Source organism: Pristis pectinata, chromosome 2, assembly GCF_009764475.1.
Source record: "Pristis pectinata isolate sPriPec2 chromosome 2, sPriPec2.1.pri, whole genome shotgun sequence".
NCBI lineage: Eukaryota > Metazoa > Chordata > Chondrichthyes > Rhinopristiformes > Pristidae > Pristis > Pristis pectinata.
This window is the reverse complement of record NC_067406.1, coordinates 114,727,515-114,744,017: the sequence shown is the minus strand read 5'-3', so window position 1 is coordinate 114,744,017 and position 16,503 is coordinate 114,727,515. Positions and strand designations below refer to the sequence as shown.

General features: G+C 38.1%; 1 protein-coding gene across 5 annotated transcripts in view; it reads left to right on the top strand.

The window, feature by feature from the left end:
- Positions 1 to 16,179, top strand: part of fbxw7 (F-box and WD repeat domain containing 7) — a 235,794-nt gene extending 219,615 nt beyond the window's left edge. For 3 of the 5 annotated variants that reach the window (XM_052010116.1, XM_052010111.1, XM_052010110.1), the window contains exons 5-12: positions 157 to 291; positions 714 to 837; positions 1,039 to 1,175; positions 2,962 to 3,078; positions 4,679 to 4,860; positions 5,065 to 5,290; positions 9,788 to 9,998; positions 12,815 to 16,179. In XM_052010116.1, the coding sequence (XP_051866076.1) occupies positions 157 to 291; positions 714 to 837; positions 1,039 to 1,175; positions 2,962 to 3,078; positions 4,679 to 4,860; positions 5,065 to 5,290; positions 9,788 to 9,998; positions 12,815 to 13,083 (1,401 nt within the window). In that variant the 3' untranslated portion in view covers positions 13,084 to 16,179. The remainder of the gene's footprint in view (positions 1 to 156; positions 292 to 713; positions 838 to 1,038; positions 1,176 to 2,961; positions 3,079 to 4,678; positions 4,861 to 5,064; positions 5,291 to 9,787; positions 9,999 to 12,814) is intronic. The other 2 variants (XM_052010115.1, XM_052010114.1) reach the window with 1 other exon arrangement.
- Positions 16,180 to 16,503: the final 324 nt, after the last annotated feature.

The following is a 16,503-nucleotide window of genomic DNA, read 5'->3' as shown; positions in this document are numbered from 1 at the left end:
ATTCAGTGCAGTTCAAAAATTAAAAACGTAAACGTGCAAAGGTATGTTTTATTAAACCCCTCCATTAACTACTACATTATTTCTATATTTATTAAAATTACATGTTTTTATTATACAAGTATTTTTTCACTAAATGTGGTTATTTTACTTCTTTAGAGTTGGAGTGGACCAGAAAGATTGCTTGCATTAGATGAATTAATTGACAGCTGTGAACCTACCCAAGTAAAGCACATGATGCAGGTTATAGAACCTCAGTTCCAACGAGATTTCATATCACTCCTCCCAAAAGAGGTGAGATTCTCGGATAAAGCTATATTCTAGATTTGGCTGGTATTCTTACTAATCGTTATTGCAGCATTGACAGTGTAATAATTCATTAATACAGTTTTGGTTAGCAATACTTATTCAATGTTTTTATTTTCTGAAATGTGTTGCAGTGTATAGAAATGACAAGAATTCTGTTAAGAATTCTTTGTTTACACAAGTGAAAACCACTAACTTGAAGGTTGAATTGTTGATCTCATTTGTGTGTAAGACAATAAATAATGTTTACACAATCCTGTTGTGTGAGAGGCATTATCTTGCTCTGGTATAACTGCTTTTGATGAGTTTATTTTGTGCTTTTTTTTATGCTCAGCTACCATTTCAATGAAGAACCTTTGCCATTTTAAAAAGATAATAATTAGATTTTTTTCAACTTATTTGCATTATAGCTGGCATTGTATGTTCTTTCATTCCTGGATCCCAAGGACCTGCTACAGGCAGCACAAACCTGTCGCTATTGGAGGATACTAGCTGAAGATAACCTGCTTTGGAGGGAGAAATGTAAAGAGGAAGGTTAGTGCATGGAAATATATTTTAGATCTGGTATTTGCAGCTTTGGAACATAACACTTTTTACTGTGGTTGGCGTCTTTTATCTTAGAAGATAAATGGAATTATGGGTGCCAAAATTATTTTTTTAAGTCAATTTTGTTCTTTTTTTTAAGGAGTCTTTACCAAACCAGTTCTTAAAAATAATACATTCTTTCCTATCTAGGAATAAACGAACCTGTATACATCAAAAGAAGAAAAGTGATCAAACCAGGCTTTGCTCACAGCCCTTGGAAAAGTGCCTACATCCGACAACACAGAATAGACACTAACTGGCGCTGTGGAGATCTAAAAACCCCAAAGGTACTGTCTAAAGAGAATTAAGGAGCTGAAGATTTGGAAACTATTTCATACTGTATGCTATTTTGTACAAGTGTATTAAAGTCTTGATGAAGCAGCTGAGGCTAGATCATCCAACCTAACCTATTGACTGCCAGCAAAACTAGTTCCTTAGCACTCATGCCATTGAGAGCTGATTCTCTCATCCACTCATCAGCAGGCAGTCTTCTCTTCCAATCAGCTGTCCAAGTTCTGCCACAAATTCACCTGGACTTCTGATTGGCAGAATACATCAGGCTGAGTGAGACCATGGGAAGGAAGAGGGATCTCTGGCTCAGTCTGAGATTTTGACAGAGTGAATTTGGCAAAGATGGTTTCAATTATTTTATTTTAAGATGAATAGTCACATCAAAACAATAAAAGGCTTGGGTGATTGGTGTATTAAAAGCTAGCATTGATGATGATTCTCCAAATATTACAAAAGAAATTGTTAGCCAATCTCAGCATTTGAAGACTTCTTCACCTACTTTGTGTTGGGACAAATTTCTTCATAGCAAGAAAAGGATGGGGACACCCAGTTGTAAAGTCATATCTTGTGGCTTTGTTTCCACTGGTGAGATAACACAAACCAGCCCACCTATTTATTAACCTGTGTGTAAGGCTTAATTAAATCCACACAGTGGTTTATTATAATTAAATGTTTTGTGAAGAATTTCCAATATGATTATGCTGCTGCTGATTTGTATTAATTTACTTAAAGATTAAACATTTCAGAACTACATTATTTGGTCATCATGAGCAAAGATATAAAATAGAGCAAAGTGAGATTCCATTGAAAACAAAATAATAACAATCCATCTGTATTTATCATTCAACAAGGGACCTTGATCCCAGGGCTTTTGTTGGCCTTTGCCTTATTCATCTCTTCTTAAAAAAAGTCCAGTAGGAAAATGATTAGTTAACAGATATGTTAAACACTAGAATATTGTATTCAATCCAGAACATAATCAGCTTCTATACTGAGCAGTAAGCACTGTTCTGAGATTTTCTGCAAGATTACCCTCAATAATCTATTTGTTATATTTTAGCTGAAACTTTCAGTTATGTTCATACTCTTAGAGATTATTTCAACACAATTACATTTTTTTTGTAAATTATTTACAAACCTTTCCCAACATTATGCAGTATTCCCCTTATAATTGGATGGCTAGGCAACTTAGTGAAATGATACCTTATTGGGAGTAGGGATAACACAAATGTCCTAAAATAATTGTTCAGTCTGATTTTTTTTTTTCTCCTACTGTTTGTTGAGAGGGATGCACCCATTGCTCCTTGTTATCTCCACACCTCAACTTTAATCTTTCCACAAATAATGGGAGTTCGATGTTTGGGAATCAAAACTTCTATGTTATCAGATTGAAAAGCAGCACTTTTTCCTTTGCGCTGATTTCAAAAGAAATCTTAAAACTGGTAGACTTTCTTTTTCAGTGTGTGTTGGAGAATAGGGGAGATCAAAGAAATTTAGCCAGGATTGCTAATTCCAATTGCAATGCATTGGTTTCGATTAGAGGTTCATCTTAATGGAGGTGTGGTGAAAACTGCCTTAAACATGATTTTGATCAGCTAGTTTACAAAAATGTACCAAATAGGCTGCTATTTTTAAAAAAAATTGACTGGATTTTCATGAGCAGCTGGTGTGCCTAGAACTCTTTGGGCATGAAAAATTAAAGTGATAGATGCATTATTTTTGTAATGAAGTACAGTTAAACCCAATTTATCCTGACTTTGAACATGAAATATTCTTTCTCAGCAGGTGCTGAAAGGTCACGATGATCATGTAATCACATGCCTACAGTTCTGCGGTAACAGAATTGTCAGTGGTTCTGATGACAACACACTAAAAGTGTGGTCAGCTGTTACAGGAAAGGTAAGTTTTGTCAGTTCCACGTATTGCATGATCATTTATTAAGCCAAAAGCCAGATTTTGTGAATGCTGAAAATCTATTTTCATGAATTAAAATCAGTTCCAAGGAAACATCATTTACCTGAGATGTTAACTCCCATTTTGGTGCGTTGTTTTATTTTAATTACTTCTATGCTTGTGAGTTCTATAGAACAGTAGAGCGCAAGAACAGACTCTTCGGCCCATAATGTCTGTGCCAACCATGATGCCAAATGAAACTAATTGCATCTGCCTGCACAGGATCCACATCTATCCATTACCTTCATGTCTATGTGTCTATCTAAATGCCTCTAAAAAGCAACTATCATGTCTGCTTCCACCACTACCCCTGGCAGTGCGTTCCAGGCATCTACCACTGTCCATGCTTTTAAAAAAAACTTGCCCTGCCCATCTGTCTTAAATTTCCCTCTTTCACCTTAAAGCTATGCTCTTTAATTTGATATTTCTACTCTGGGGAAAATACTCTGACTATCTGCCCTATCTATGCCCTCCCCAGAGAAAACAATCCAAGTTGGTCCAACCACTCTGTATAGCTAATATTCTAATCCAGGTAGCATCCCAGTGAACCTTCTCTGCACCCCCTCCAAAGCCTCCACATCCTTCTATTAATAGGGCGGCCAGAACTGAACGCAATACTCCCAAATGCAGTCTAACTAAAGTTTTATACAGCTGCAATATGACTTCCTGACTCATATTTAATGCCCTGACCGATTTAAGGCAGGCATGCCATAAACCGTTTTTAACCACCGTATCTCCCAGTGTTGCCACCTTCAGGGAGTATTGACTTGGATCCCTAAGACTCCTCTGTACATCAGTACCCCTAAGGGTCTTGTTGGTTGAATTTTCTTTTTTTTTCTGGTGCTAGTTATGAGCATTGTACTTTAATAGGAAACTGTTTAGAAAAATGAAAAGTTAGAATTCAGTGCACAAACTAATCTAGTTTTAAAAAATTAATTTTGTTTCCTGTTAATCATAACTTGACTGTGAAGAAAAAATGGTAAGGTAAAAAGAGATTTGCCTTCTGTATTTTCCAGCCTGGTTAATGATTGTTGGTTGAATTTTCTTTTTTTTTCTGGTGCTAGTTATGAGCATTGTACTCTGTTTCTAAAATTCAGCTCGAATGAAGTCAAATTTCAACTGCTGAATACATTGCACAGCTACCACCACAAATGCATATTTCACACAAATGAAAGATGACAAATTTCAACCATGTTTTTATGGACTCCTTATTTGTCTAAAGTAAAACTTAGAGCATGTATTCACCTTCTTTAGAGGCAGATGCGGAACTTATTTTTATAGTATTACTTTCACCACTTTTGATCTACAGTATCTTTCAATCAGTTTACTTATCCACTTCAGATTGTTTTAATAGTGTCTGTACAAACTTCCTACAATGTAGTTTTCCCAAACAGAAGTAATAAGATATTGCAGTGAAATTATTAGAAAAAAGCCAATGAGAATAATTTATTTAAAATAATTTTACTGAAGAACTTACCTTTCAAGACTTTGTAGATACTCAGAGTTTACAACAGTTCCATTACTTTGTTGTTTTCCATTTATTTAGTGTTTACGAACATTAGTAGGGCATACTGGTGGTGTCTGGTCGTCACAGATGAGAGGCAATATCATCATCAGTGGATCCACTGACCGGACATTGAAAGTATGGAATGCAGATTCTGGAGAATGTATTCACACATTATATGGTCACACCTCCACTGTACGTTGCATGCACCTCCATGAAAATAGGTAAGATTGTGCTTCTCGTTACAGAGATGACAATATTCCTTAAGATATTCCAAATTGTATCAGTATTAATTAAATATACAATCAACAGAAAAGTTCTCTAACATATTCATTATAATTTGAAACAAACTGACATAATCACTATTTGGTTAACGTGATCTATAAATATATATGATCTAATACCGCAGCTCTTGTTTATCATTGCAGAGTTGTGAGTGGATCTCGAGATGCCACTCTTCGTGTCTGGGATATCGAAACAGGGCAGTGCTTGCATGTGTTGATGGGGCACGTAGCAGCAGTGCGATGTGTACAGTACGATGGACGAAGAGTTGTTAGTGGGGCGTATGATTTCATGGTTAAGGTGTGGGACCCTGAAACAGAAACTTGTCTGCATACGTTACAGGGACATACCAATAGAGTCTATTCATTACAGGTGAGAAACTGGAGTAATCATGTTAATATTTTTCCTTTCTAAATGTTTTCATTTTTGTCTGCTACAGCAAAAGAAGAATGTATTTGTTCCTGTTCAACAGGATATGTTGATCTACACGTGCCTAATCATTTATAAAAAAACACAGTAAGACGGCTTGACATATGGATACTGTATGATTCCATGCACTTGGTAACCTTTCCATGCATGAAGCATTGTTCTGCAATGCCAAACACAGGAGATTGACCACCTACCTGATCAGACTTGTGGGTGGAGAGCAGGAAGGGGCTGGAGCACAGCTTGTGGATAGGTGAATTGAGATCAAATTGGCAATGGAGCTCAGGAGTTGAAAACTGGACAACCTCCCCAAAGTTGTCCAGCATTGAAGAGGCTGGCCAACCAGCACTGCAGTGATTTGCAGGTTTTGGGAGAGTAGGGGAAGGATGTAATTATCATCAGGGGCACTGGCATCAAGACAATGCTCTAAAGTTTCAGTAGGGGGGCATGGAAGAAGGTTTGGGTTAATTGTGGGGGTCTCCATTACTACAGGGAGAGGAGAAGATTTAAGTTTCTCAATAACTTGCAGGTTAGCAATGCAAAATTAAGATCACGTTCCCATGGGAATAGCCTCCAACACGCAGTTCCAAGTCAACACAGTCCAAATTGCATTGCAGTGCTTTAGAGGGGATGTTACATGAGGAATTATATCATCACAAATGTCATTGGAAAGGAAATTAGACTGGGGTTCAGGAGTACGCAGTTGAATTGGCGTGATTTGACCCAGAAATGGTTGCAAATGTGATTTACTCTGTTCTAAATTGATTTTCAATTACTTGGGGGGGGTGGGGGGGAAATAGCAATATGCCTTTTGAATTTCTACCCATGTGTCTCTTAACAATGCTTGTCTGATCCCAATGAGGAGAAATAAGAGAATTTTACAGGCAGTGGTCCTATGTGCTATTTCCCAGCACAGTCTCCATGGATTAGAATTATAATAAGCTGAATTTCAAGTTAATGACTGCTGTTGCTGATGTGGCAGCCCTTTCGTAAACGGTAGCTATAGCACTGGATCAATGGTGTTTAGTGGCAGCAGATTACGCAGCCCCCAAGTAGATGCTGCTTCACATACTGTATGCTATGCTGTACAGAAATGCTGTTATCTTATGAATGCAGCCAATTAATTTTGTCTCAGAATTCTCTCCAAAAATTTCACAAGCTTCATCCTTTTTATCTGTTTTTATTAGACTATGGAGCAGTTTTAAAAAAATCGTGATTAATCAAGCTTTTGAAAAAGAAATTGAGTTAATCATTGTTCTAATTATACTGTTAAACAATGAGGTACCAATAATTTTGAATGATTCAGAGGAAAACTCTGGCTTTATTGCCACTAATGATGCAATTTAAAATTCTGATTATGTTCAAATCCATCTGTGGCTTCTCTATCTCTTTAACCTCCTCCTGTCCTATAATTTTTAATATTTTGCATTCTTCCCAGTTAAGCCTCTTGTACCCACCATGCCAATAGTGTGCTAATAATCAGAGGTTGTTACACTCACTGCTCAGCTTATACAGTAGTTTGTTTCCTAGATGAGCTACTGCAAGGAAAGAGGTAGAGGAGAGGGAGACCATGAGTGATAGGGAGAGATTTCCACAAATGCTGGAGCCAGGACAATTGCTCCAAGTCCACTGCTGCCATTTGGCTGGAGAACAGGCAATGAACCTCTACACATCTCTTTACTACTTTCTCTTTTCTACCCTTCTCTACCTCTCTGATCTCCTTTCCTTTCTACTTATTTGCTCTCCAGTGCTTCAGCATTGCTGCTTCACATGCCCAGTAACTGCCCCTCGCTCTCCCCTTGTTGCCCCTCACTCCCTTCTCCCTTCCTTTCCCATTACAGCCCCTTACTCCCCTTTTTCCCCCCATTGCTGTCTGCACTCCCCTGTCCACTACCTCATTATTGCCCCCATGTTGCTCTCCCTCTCTCCCAATTCTGCACCTTCCTGCACCTCACCTTTCACCTTGTTCCCTTTTTCTCTACATATGCTTTGTCTTTGATTCTGTTTGGGTCTCTCTCTCTCTCTCTCCTTCCCCTGCCCCAGTCTGTACGTGCATGCTGCTCTTTCACTGTCTCTTTCTCTCTCACAGATCTTCTCTCTTTCTTCCACTTTGCATCACTGTCTTTGTGCATGTTTGTTTCTGTCTCTGTCATTCTCTCTGCTCCTGTCATCTAGTGATGTCATCAGTTGAGGTCATTTTGGTGCTATCTTTACATCAGTGCTTTAAGATTAACATAGGCTGCTGAAATAGCTGGGTTGTGGAGAAGTTATGGTGGTGGTATCGAAGAGTCAGTCCAACATTAGAATGGATGCCTATGGGGGGGGTCTGGCTGTCCAATTTACAAGATAATATCATGATTCTTGCATGGTTTGCAGAAGTTATTGTGAAATATGTTTTCTTGAAATAGACTAATTTGCAATCATGCACTTTTGTGACATAATAAACAACCTTAATTTTTGAGCTATAGAATAACACTACTGCATCCTTCTTCAAAGTTACATCAGTAGCATCTCTTCCTTTGTGATGTTGTCCACAGCATATTCATTTAGTGCTTCAGCCATCTTCTCTGCAAGATCTGCTCAATCAACCCCACATTTTGTTGACAATTCTTTTACTGTGGGTCTTTCTAAGAGGGCATGAGTCACGTTTTTTTGCAATGAGAGCCTGATTTGTAATCCTAGCCATTTCCAAAGGTCACTCACAAGAAGCAGCTTTTATTTTAATCATGCGTAACTAGATACTGATACCTCTAGTCATAACAAAAGAAATTGCTGCAAGTACTCGGCAGGTGAGGTTACTCCATCATAAACATTCCATTTGTTCTCGCCACTCCTCCCCCTGCAACTTAAAGCATGCATTTTTCTCACCTTTTTTTTTCAGTTCTGTTGAAGAGTCATCAACCTGAAATGTAAACTGTTTCTTTCTCCACAGATGCTGCCTGGCTGCTCAGTATTTCCATCTGCAGTTTTGCATTTCGGTCTCTCATATTTTTAAGTCACACTGCCTTAATTCTTGCTGCTCTTTTACCGGCTACTCATTCCACCACTTGCCACCAATTCGCTGCATCAGCTGCCTTCTCAACATTCATTTATTATTCCATTTGCTGACCCCATGCAGGTCCACTCAAAAATCTCCACTGCTCCTTGCCTGATGTTTGCACATCTGTGCTGTACCCCAGTATTATACAGTGAGAGACCTGGGCCTACCACAATTTTACACCCTGTTATATAGTAAGAGACCTGTTCCCACCAGTACTATACCCATTTTACATTGAAAGAAACATGCCCACTAGTACAGTACTAGAGCTGGATCTGGACTCTGGTCCACAATATTGACCTAGGTCAAATCTTGGTTTCTGATTCCTTGGTGCCTCATCCTTGAGTCTAAGGTCAGGCTCCTGGCTTTGGATGAATCCAGGGGACAGAGCAGACAATAGAGTCCAATATTTTGGTCTTCAGCTGCAGCCTTCATAGCATTCCTCTTGCAGTCCACTTCTTCGTCCTTGGCATCATAGGCATCTCCTTTTAAGAAATTTGTGCCTATCACGGGGATTTTTGGTAAGCTTACAGTGGGAACATCTTGTGTGGCGGATGGCCAAAGTGCACAGAAGCAAGGTTGAGCAGATAGTGAGTGTGGACCAGGTGGATCCATCCTGGGGACCAGAAGTGGTCCGCCATTTGTATATTGTGCACCACAATGTCAGGTGCTAATCTATTCTCATATACCTTCTTTGTTCCTGTTATTCCCTTTTTTAGATTTCCTCTTTGTTGCTGCATTCAAAAGCAAAGCGCTGCAAATGTGAATAATGATATCTAAGACAAAACACTGGAAATTGCATGTCAAACAACATCTGTGGAGAGAGTAACAGGGTTAACATGTTGATGACCTTCTGTTGCTTTATTCAATATGGTTTTTATCTGTATAAGCCTTCCTTCTCTGTCTTATTTTAACCTTTCGTATCTTTAGTTTTATTTGGATCTCTAGCTGCATAGCATTCCTTTCCCTGTAATGTAAATGTGAATGTTCAAACTAGCAGTTCTTTGAAAGCCTCCCATCCTTCTGTTAATATTTTGTTTAGTTCCAATTCATTCCAAGTTGGGTCTCTTAGTCTAGTTGGCTCTCCACAAATTAAGTACTTTTGCACCATTGATATTGTGAGCTTGTTCCCCAAAGCAATCTCCAGTTATTCATTCACCAGAATCTGGTTATGCTACCTTTCTCATTGGTCTGAAAACACCAATCATAAAATTTTCTTGTACACATTTTGGAATTCCTTGCCTCTGACATTGTTGGTTCAGTGCATGGTGTAATATTGTATACAATACAGTTACGTGAAAGCACAGGGTGCAATTAAAAATACATTGAAAACTATTTAGTGTTTTCTCGGACTTGTCTTGTGAATCTAATAGTAGATGGTGTGCTTCTTTCCCTCAACATTGTAGTTTGATGGCATCCATGTAGTAAGTGGTTCTCTTGATACCTCTATTCGTGTATGGGATGTGGAGACTGGGAATTGTATTCACACGTTAACAGGACATCAGTCATTAACAAGTGGAATGGAACTGAAAGACAACACTCTAGTGTCTGGAAATGCAGATTCCACTGTAAAAATCTGGGATATCAAAACAGGACAGTGTTTACAGACATTACAAGGTGAGTATATATATAAAAAAAAGCACCTTTCTACCACAAAATGTTGAATTGAAATCCCTTAAGTTAAAGCTTTATTTCCATTGGTAAATCACAAATTTAGTTCTGCTTTCTTTAGTACAGTTTATCTTTAAATTATTTTTTATATAGATCATCAGAGGAATTATCTTTGGTGTCCAGGAATTAACACTCAGTTGTTGTCACTAATAAAACCAGATTATTCAATCTGGGAGCTTGCTCTGTGAAAATTGCATCCACACTTGGTATTGGTTTATTATTGTCACTTGTACCGAGGTATAGTGAAAAGCTTGTCTTACAAACTGATCGTACAGGTCAATTCATTACACAGTGCAGTTACATTGAGTTAGTACAAAGTGTGTTGATGTAGTACAGGTAAAAACAGTAACAGTCCAGAGCAAAGTGTCACAGCTACAGAGAAAGTGCAGTGCAATAAGGTGCAAGGTCACAACAAGGTAGATCGTAAGGTCATAGTCCATCTCATTGTATAAGGGAACTGTTCAATAGTCTTATCACAGTGAGGTAGAAGCTGTCCTTAAGTCTAGTGGTACATGCCCTCAGGCTCCTGTATCTTCTACCTGATGGAAGAGGAGAGAAGAGCAGCAGTGACTTCAACCCAGATATATTTATTTGCGGTCACGTAGAGTGCTTAAAACTACAAGCTTTTTTATCATGTTTGACTATTCAAACCGTGAGAAATGCGAGAGAAACTAATTAAGAACCTCTCGCAGTACAGGCTTGAATGATTAAAAATAGAAACTCAGCAAAACACACTGGCTATCCATTTTGAAAATTACACTGTTTAATATCTTTTGGTTTCAAAGCTTTATTTAACTATTTTAATTTGGTCTCCAGATTTTTTAATTTAGTTTGTAAACTAAGTGATTTTGGGTTGTCTGGCACTTTAGGTTACTAACAAGTTGTACAACAATTTTAAATGAGACACGAGACTGCAGATGCTGGAATCTAGTGCAACAATATTATCATTAATGCAAATGATATCAAGTAGAAGATCCTAATGTGGCTTATAAGCATTGTTCTTTCCAGTGCTGAGAGGAGAAATGGATTGAAAGGTGCTTTACTGAATCATATGGGAATAGAGACTCCGGATTTGATCTTTGATCCAAACCAAGCCAGCAATGGGATTATAACAGTTGTTTCATCTTGCTGATCAGGGCCAACACAGATTGAGTGGAAAAATGAGTCATTGTTCATAAACCTAGTCTCTGTCATGTGATGTAAAGGGGATGCTGTAGAAAAGAAAAATTTGGAATTCATAGGTTTAACAACTCGTTCCTGTTCTGTGCCAATGGGGCAGTCATGCTTTAATACACAGAAATCCACTGTTACTAATCAAGTTGAATAATAACTTTGTAAAATAAGCTCCTACAATTGGCAGTCTATCAACACAAGGAGTTAGTGCTGCTAATTCCCAGCAATGGCCCATATTAAAATGTGCTGGCCAAGGTGCACCATTGAGCCCCACATCTTGGTACAGAGCAGCTGCCCAACCTACACCAACCCTCACTTGCATCCATGGGGCAAGTCGTAGCTGGATTCACGCAAGATCTCTCCACTACAGCACATATCAGCGGATAGAGCGGGGTTTCATGCTAGGTTCCCAGCACAGCAGCACTGTCAGCAACACATCTCTGTATATGTGATAGCCCCTTTTAGTGTTGATTACATTGCTGCTCTTGTTCCTGAGAATGCATCCTATGTATATGCCTAAGAATTATCATCTAATTCTCTGACAGGTGGATTTAACAGATGTTTTTATATTTTACAAAATGTAGGAGACAAAGGCATCATTTGTTTGTAAGCATGAAATACCTCTCATTAGTTTCAGTTGTTTTGTAGGATTAAACTTTGGGATATACAGGTTGCACTTCCAACCTATCTCCAATGTGATATATTGTGAAGTAGAATATGGCCTATGGTCATGCATTTTGAGGAAAGAAAAAGTGACCAATTGTTAGAATTACTGCCAAAGCAGTAGGAAATGAATTTGGGGATAAAAGCTTTTGGGACAGGTCAGGACATTCAGTCCAAATTGACTGATTGGCTTGTATGAAAATCTATATAAATTGTCATTTATGAGGGCAAAGTTATGAGGGCATATTTGGCACAGATAAGGTGGATGGTAAGTCTTTTTCCCAGGGTAAGACAGTCCAAAACTAACAGGCATAGATTTAGGGTGAGAGGGGAAAGATTTAAAAGGGACCTGAGGGGCAACTTTTTCTCAGAGGGTGATGAGTATATGGAACAAGCTACCAGAGGAAGTGGTTGAGGTGGGTACAATAGTATCATTTAAGAAGCACTTGGATAGGTACATGGAAGGGCGGGGCTTAGAGGGATATGGGCTGAAAGCAGGAAATTGGGACTAGCTGGGTGGGCAGCGTGGTCGGCATGGACTCAGTGGGCCAAAGGGCCTGTATTGCTCTGAGGGAATTACGCTTAAGTTAATTTGCACATCATCACTGATTTGGACATTTTCAACAACAGAAAAAAATAAATCCTAAAATTAACTTTTTTTTTGTCTTAAGTAGCTGGCAAATGTTGGCCAGTTCTTTCTCAGTCAATCATCCAACATTTGTGGCAATTTTTTGTATTAGATAATTCAGGTTTATGTATTAATCACTCTTTTAATACAGAAAATTAATTTGGATCACAACTTTCAATTGTTCATGATGTGTGAAAGTTCATTCCTGTCACCTAACATTTTGACGTTATTGTTTCTAGTGCATAACTTTTTTAAGCAATTGGCTTGTTGATTTACTTTGTTTTGTTTTCTTCCTTAGGGCCTAGCAAACATCAAAGTGCTGTGACATGCCTCCAATTCAACAAGAACTTTGTGATAACTAGCTCAGATGATGGCACTGTAAAACTTTGGGACCTGAAAACAGGAGAGTTCATTCGAAACTTGGTTACACTGGAAAGTGGAGGCAGTGGAGGTGTTGTTTGGAGAATCAGAGCATCGAATACAAAGCTTGTGTGTGCAGTGGGAAGCAGAAATGGGACTGAGGAAACAAAGCTGCTTGTGTTGGACTTTGACGTGGACATGAAATGAAGAAGTGAAATAGGAATTTATCTATCTATTAAGTCAGTGTACATCACCCTGCTTGTCGGTGGGTACAGGATGTTGGCTTGGGTCAACAGGATGCCATGATGAAGACGCAAAGACCTATGGATCGCCGGGAAAGGGAGCAAGGGAGGACATATTATAACTGACAGAATCTGACTTGGTCAGATGCACAGATTGTCATGTTATATCTGCCTTCCCTTTGACCCTGGGCAGTTTTGTCCAGAAAGACTTGATACAAAGCCTAGTGCAATTATTATTTTTTTATTGATTATCAGCACCCAGGTCACAGCAGCAAGGCATAAAAAGTTTATTTGAGAAGTTGTGTTTTAAACAAGCTGCTTATCAGGCCAAGAGCTGATTTTCTTAAAGACTTGGGTTATGTCTGCCTCAGTTTGTCCTTTCAGGTTTCAACATTTGAAACCTTACTGTGAATTTTGTACAATTTTTTATATATATATTAAAAGAAATAAATATATATATATAAAAAGCCTAATGTTGCCAACAGTCGGTCACAGTATTAACATGTATTTCTCTATTTATTCACCATTGCTTCCAGATTGTTTTAATGAGGGTTATATAGTTCTTCAGAGGCAAATTATCCTGAGTGATCTAAGTGCTTAAAGAACTCAAACTTGTAGAGTTCTTGAGATTATTCAAATAGGTCTTGCTAAAGTTGTCCCATCCCTGTACTGTAATCCCAGTGGCCAAATAATTTGCTGCTATGTCTTCTATTGTGACATTTCACATCCAGATTCTAGTTCTAAATTTGATCTGGTATGAATAATTTTTGACTTTTTAAAAAAAAGGCAATTGCCACAGAAACTTGAGCCAACTGTGCCTCTAAGAGGCTGAAAGAAAGAAGGAGATGCAAAATGGCATAGTGTGATTTGCTTGAAAGAAGGAAATTGAGAAGAGTTAAGTGCTATATCGGAATGTTTTTTTGTTTCCGGACAATGTTGAACACATTCCTTCAGATGGGAGCTCTTTCAGCCTGTACTCTAGAGAATTTTATTGTGAGGACTATAGTGGAACAGACAAAAGAAACAATTAAGGTTACTGACATGATGCAAAAAGAACACACAATTTAAGTGAGATGTGCATATAAATAAAAGGTGTCATTGCTGGTCAGTCTTAGTGTAAACAGTATTGAAATATCCAACTGCTACAGTTATTGCTGTGAATTACTGACAAAACAATACCGAATGTTTTGTCCTGAAACACAGTGCAGGCAAAATAGCTAAATTGTTCGTCTCATTTATTATTCAAAATCCACAACTCAACATGAACTGTGAAAGTGGTTTAACACTGTATACTAAGCAACCTTGAGTTAGATACTTTTGTTTTTCTTTTTATTTTCCTGTTAATTTATAGTCTGGTTTTTGAAGCAAAAAAATCAGATTTCAGGTATTTTACTTTACAGTATGTAACTGCCTGATGTAATGGTGAAACCTAAAAGGGATTGTGTCTATGGTTTGATTCACTTAGAATTTTTATTTTCTTATAACTTAAGTGCAATAAAATGTGCTTTTTCATTGAAATCGTTGTGCATGTTTAGTTTCCCCATTGGACTGTGTGGTTTGTGTTGAATCCTATTTTTCTCATTATTCAAATGTTGCCTCACCCAGGCCTGCTATTTTCCTTATATTCTAGTGCAGTGATCAGCGCTAAAGTCATCAGTTTTCACGTGCTCATTTGATTTTTTAATGCAGTTGGATATAAAACACAGGTGTTTTTGCAGTGCCTTACTGGAATGGATGTGAGAAAAAAATATTCAATGTTATAGTTATGCCTGTTTTGGCAATGGTTGCTCAAACAGGTTCAAAAGATGCTAATTAAGTTTTATATAGCAAGGAACAGATAAATTGATTTTATTTTTGCCAGCACCATTATTTATATGGGCTTTCCTCTCTTCCCTTTGCTGTAAGTTCTGTGATTGCATGGATCAGGACCTTCACAGTTTTTGCCAGTATTACCTCAAGTCAACCACTAGTGGAGATGGCTCACTGAATTCATCCAAGAGCTGAGATACATAATCTAGGAAAGTATTGAATTTGAGGTTCAGCTAATTATAGAATTAAATATGTATTTGTCTATTTAATAGGATGCAACAAGCCGTATGCCTGGAGTTTCTGTGCTGGGACTACTTCTATATGTGATGTATAAGGCCCCACCTAAGCTGCAAAATTGTGGATTTTGCAATATCAGAATCTAACTGCAGTTGGGCCAGATCTTCTGTCCTGCTCCCAGGACTTCTGGTGCTCCTCTCATCTACTTTGCTGTCTCTGATCCTTCATCTTAGTTGTATCTAGGGTATCTTTCTTCCATCTCACCCAGTCCTAGGGTTTATGACCTCTTATTTGGCCACATCTGGGGCTTCCAGTCTGCCCACCCAATTCCAGACCCCAGACGTGTGTCTCTCTTCAGGAAACGTGCATGCCAAACCAATCGTAGCTCTGGATTGGAGCAATGGACTGCAGTGGATGCGTAGTGGGGGAAAGGCTATAGTTACAGGTAAAAACACTCCACAAACATGATTAAATGATATGATTTTAAGTGTTTCTGAAATATATCAGATGTGCTTACATATTTTCCCCCTGAAACAAATATGCCCACTGATTTTACAAATTACTGGTATTAATAAAAGCCACCATTTTGTTCACCTTGTTTGCAACTCAGCTGCAATTGTTTTGAAGTTCATTTGCAGTTTAGGTAGAGTCTTTGAGGAAATAATAATGTTTGCTGGTACCAAAATAGGACATTTACTAGACCCAGAGAATCAGCAAGAGGGCATGAACAATTTAATGGGATTGTGGTATACTTTACTAGTTGTCCTCCTCACAACTTCTGTACCATCTTGGGAATGTAAATGAGAACACAATGTATAACAGTTTAAAATTTGTTTCCCTTTCAATTTGTTACGTGGATAATGTGTGCACAGTTTTCCAGGTGAAATCCCATTTGTCAAGGCATAAAGCTTTTTAAAGTCTTTCTGCTCATGATTTGTTTTGCTTGTATTTTCCAGATACGATTGAATAAAAACTTATTTGTGGGATGATGGGAATAATTCCATCGTTGAATGAATTGAGTAGTTTTGTTTCATTGGTTCAGAACAGAAGTTCTTTGTTTACAAAAGAGGTTCTTCTTTGAATCATTCCAATGATTTTGGGACCCGTGGAAATTGTGGAGCATTTAAAATTTGAGTTGAAGCATTTTAAAATATGGAATAGAAGCCCCTCCCCCCCACTTGAAACCTATTGTTGAATTATACAATGTTAAGTCATCATCTTCTTAGGCAGTTCCTCTGAATCTAGGATGACTTGCTTCTATTTCTGGTTTGTGTATTCTGCAGTGACTACTGAGGCCAATGCGTGACTGGAAACCACAAACAGGCAGAACATGAGGTGT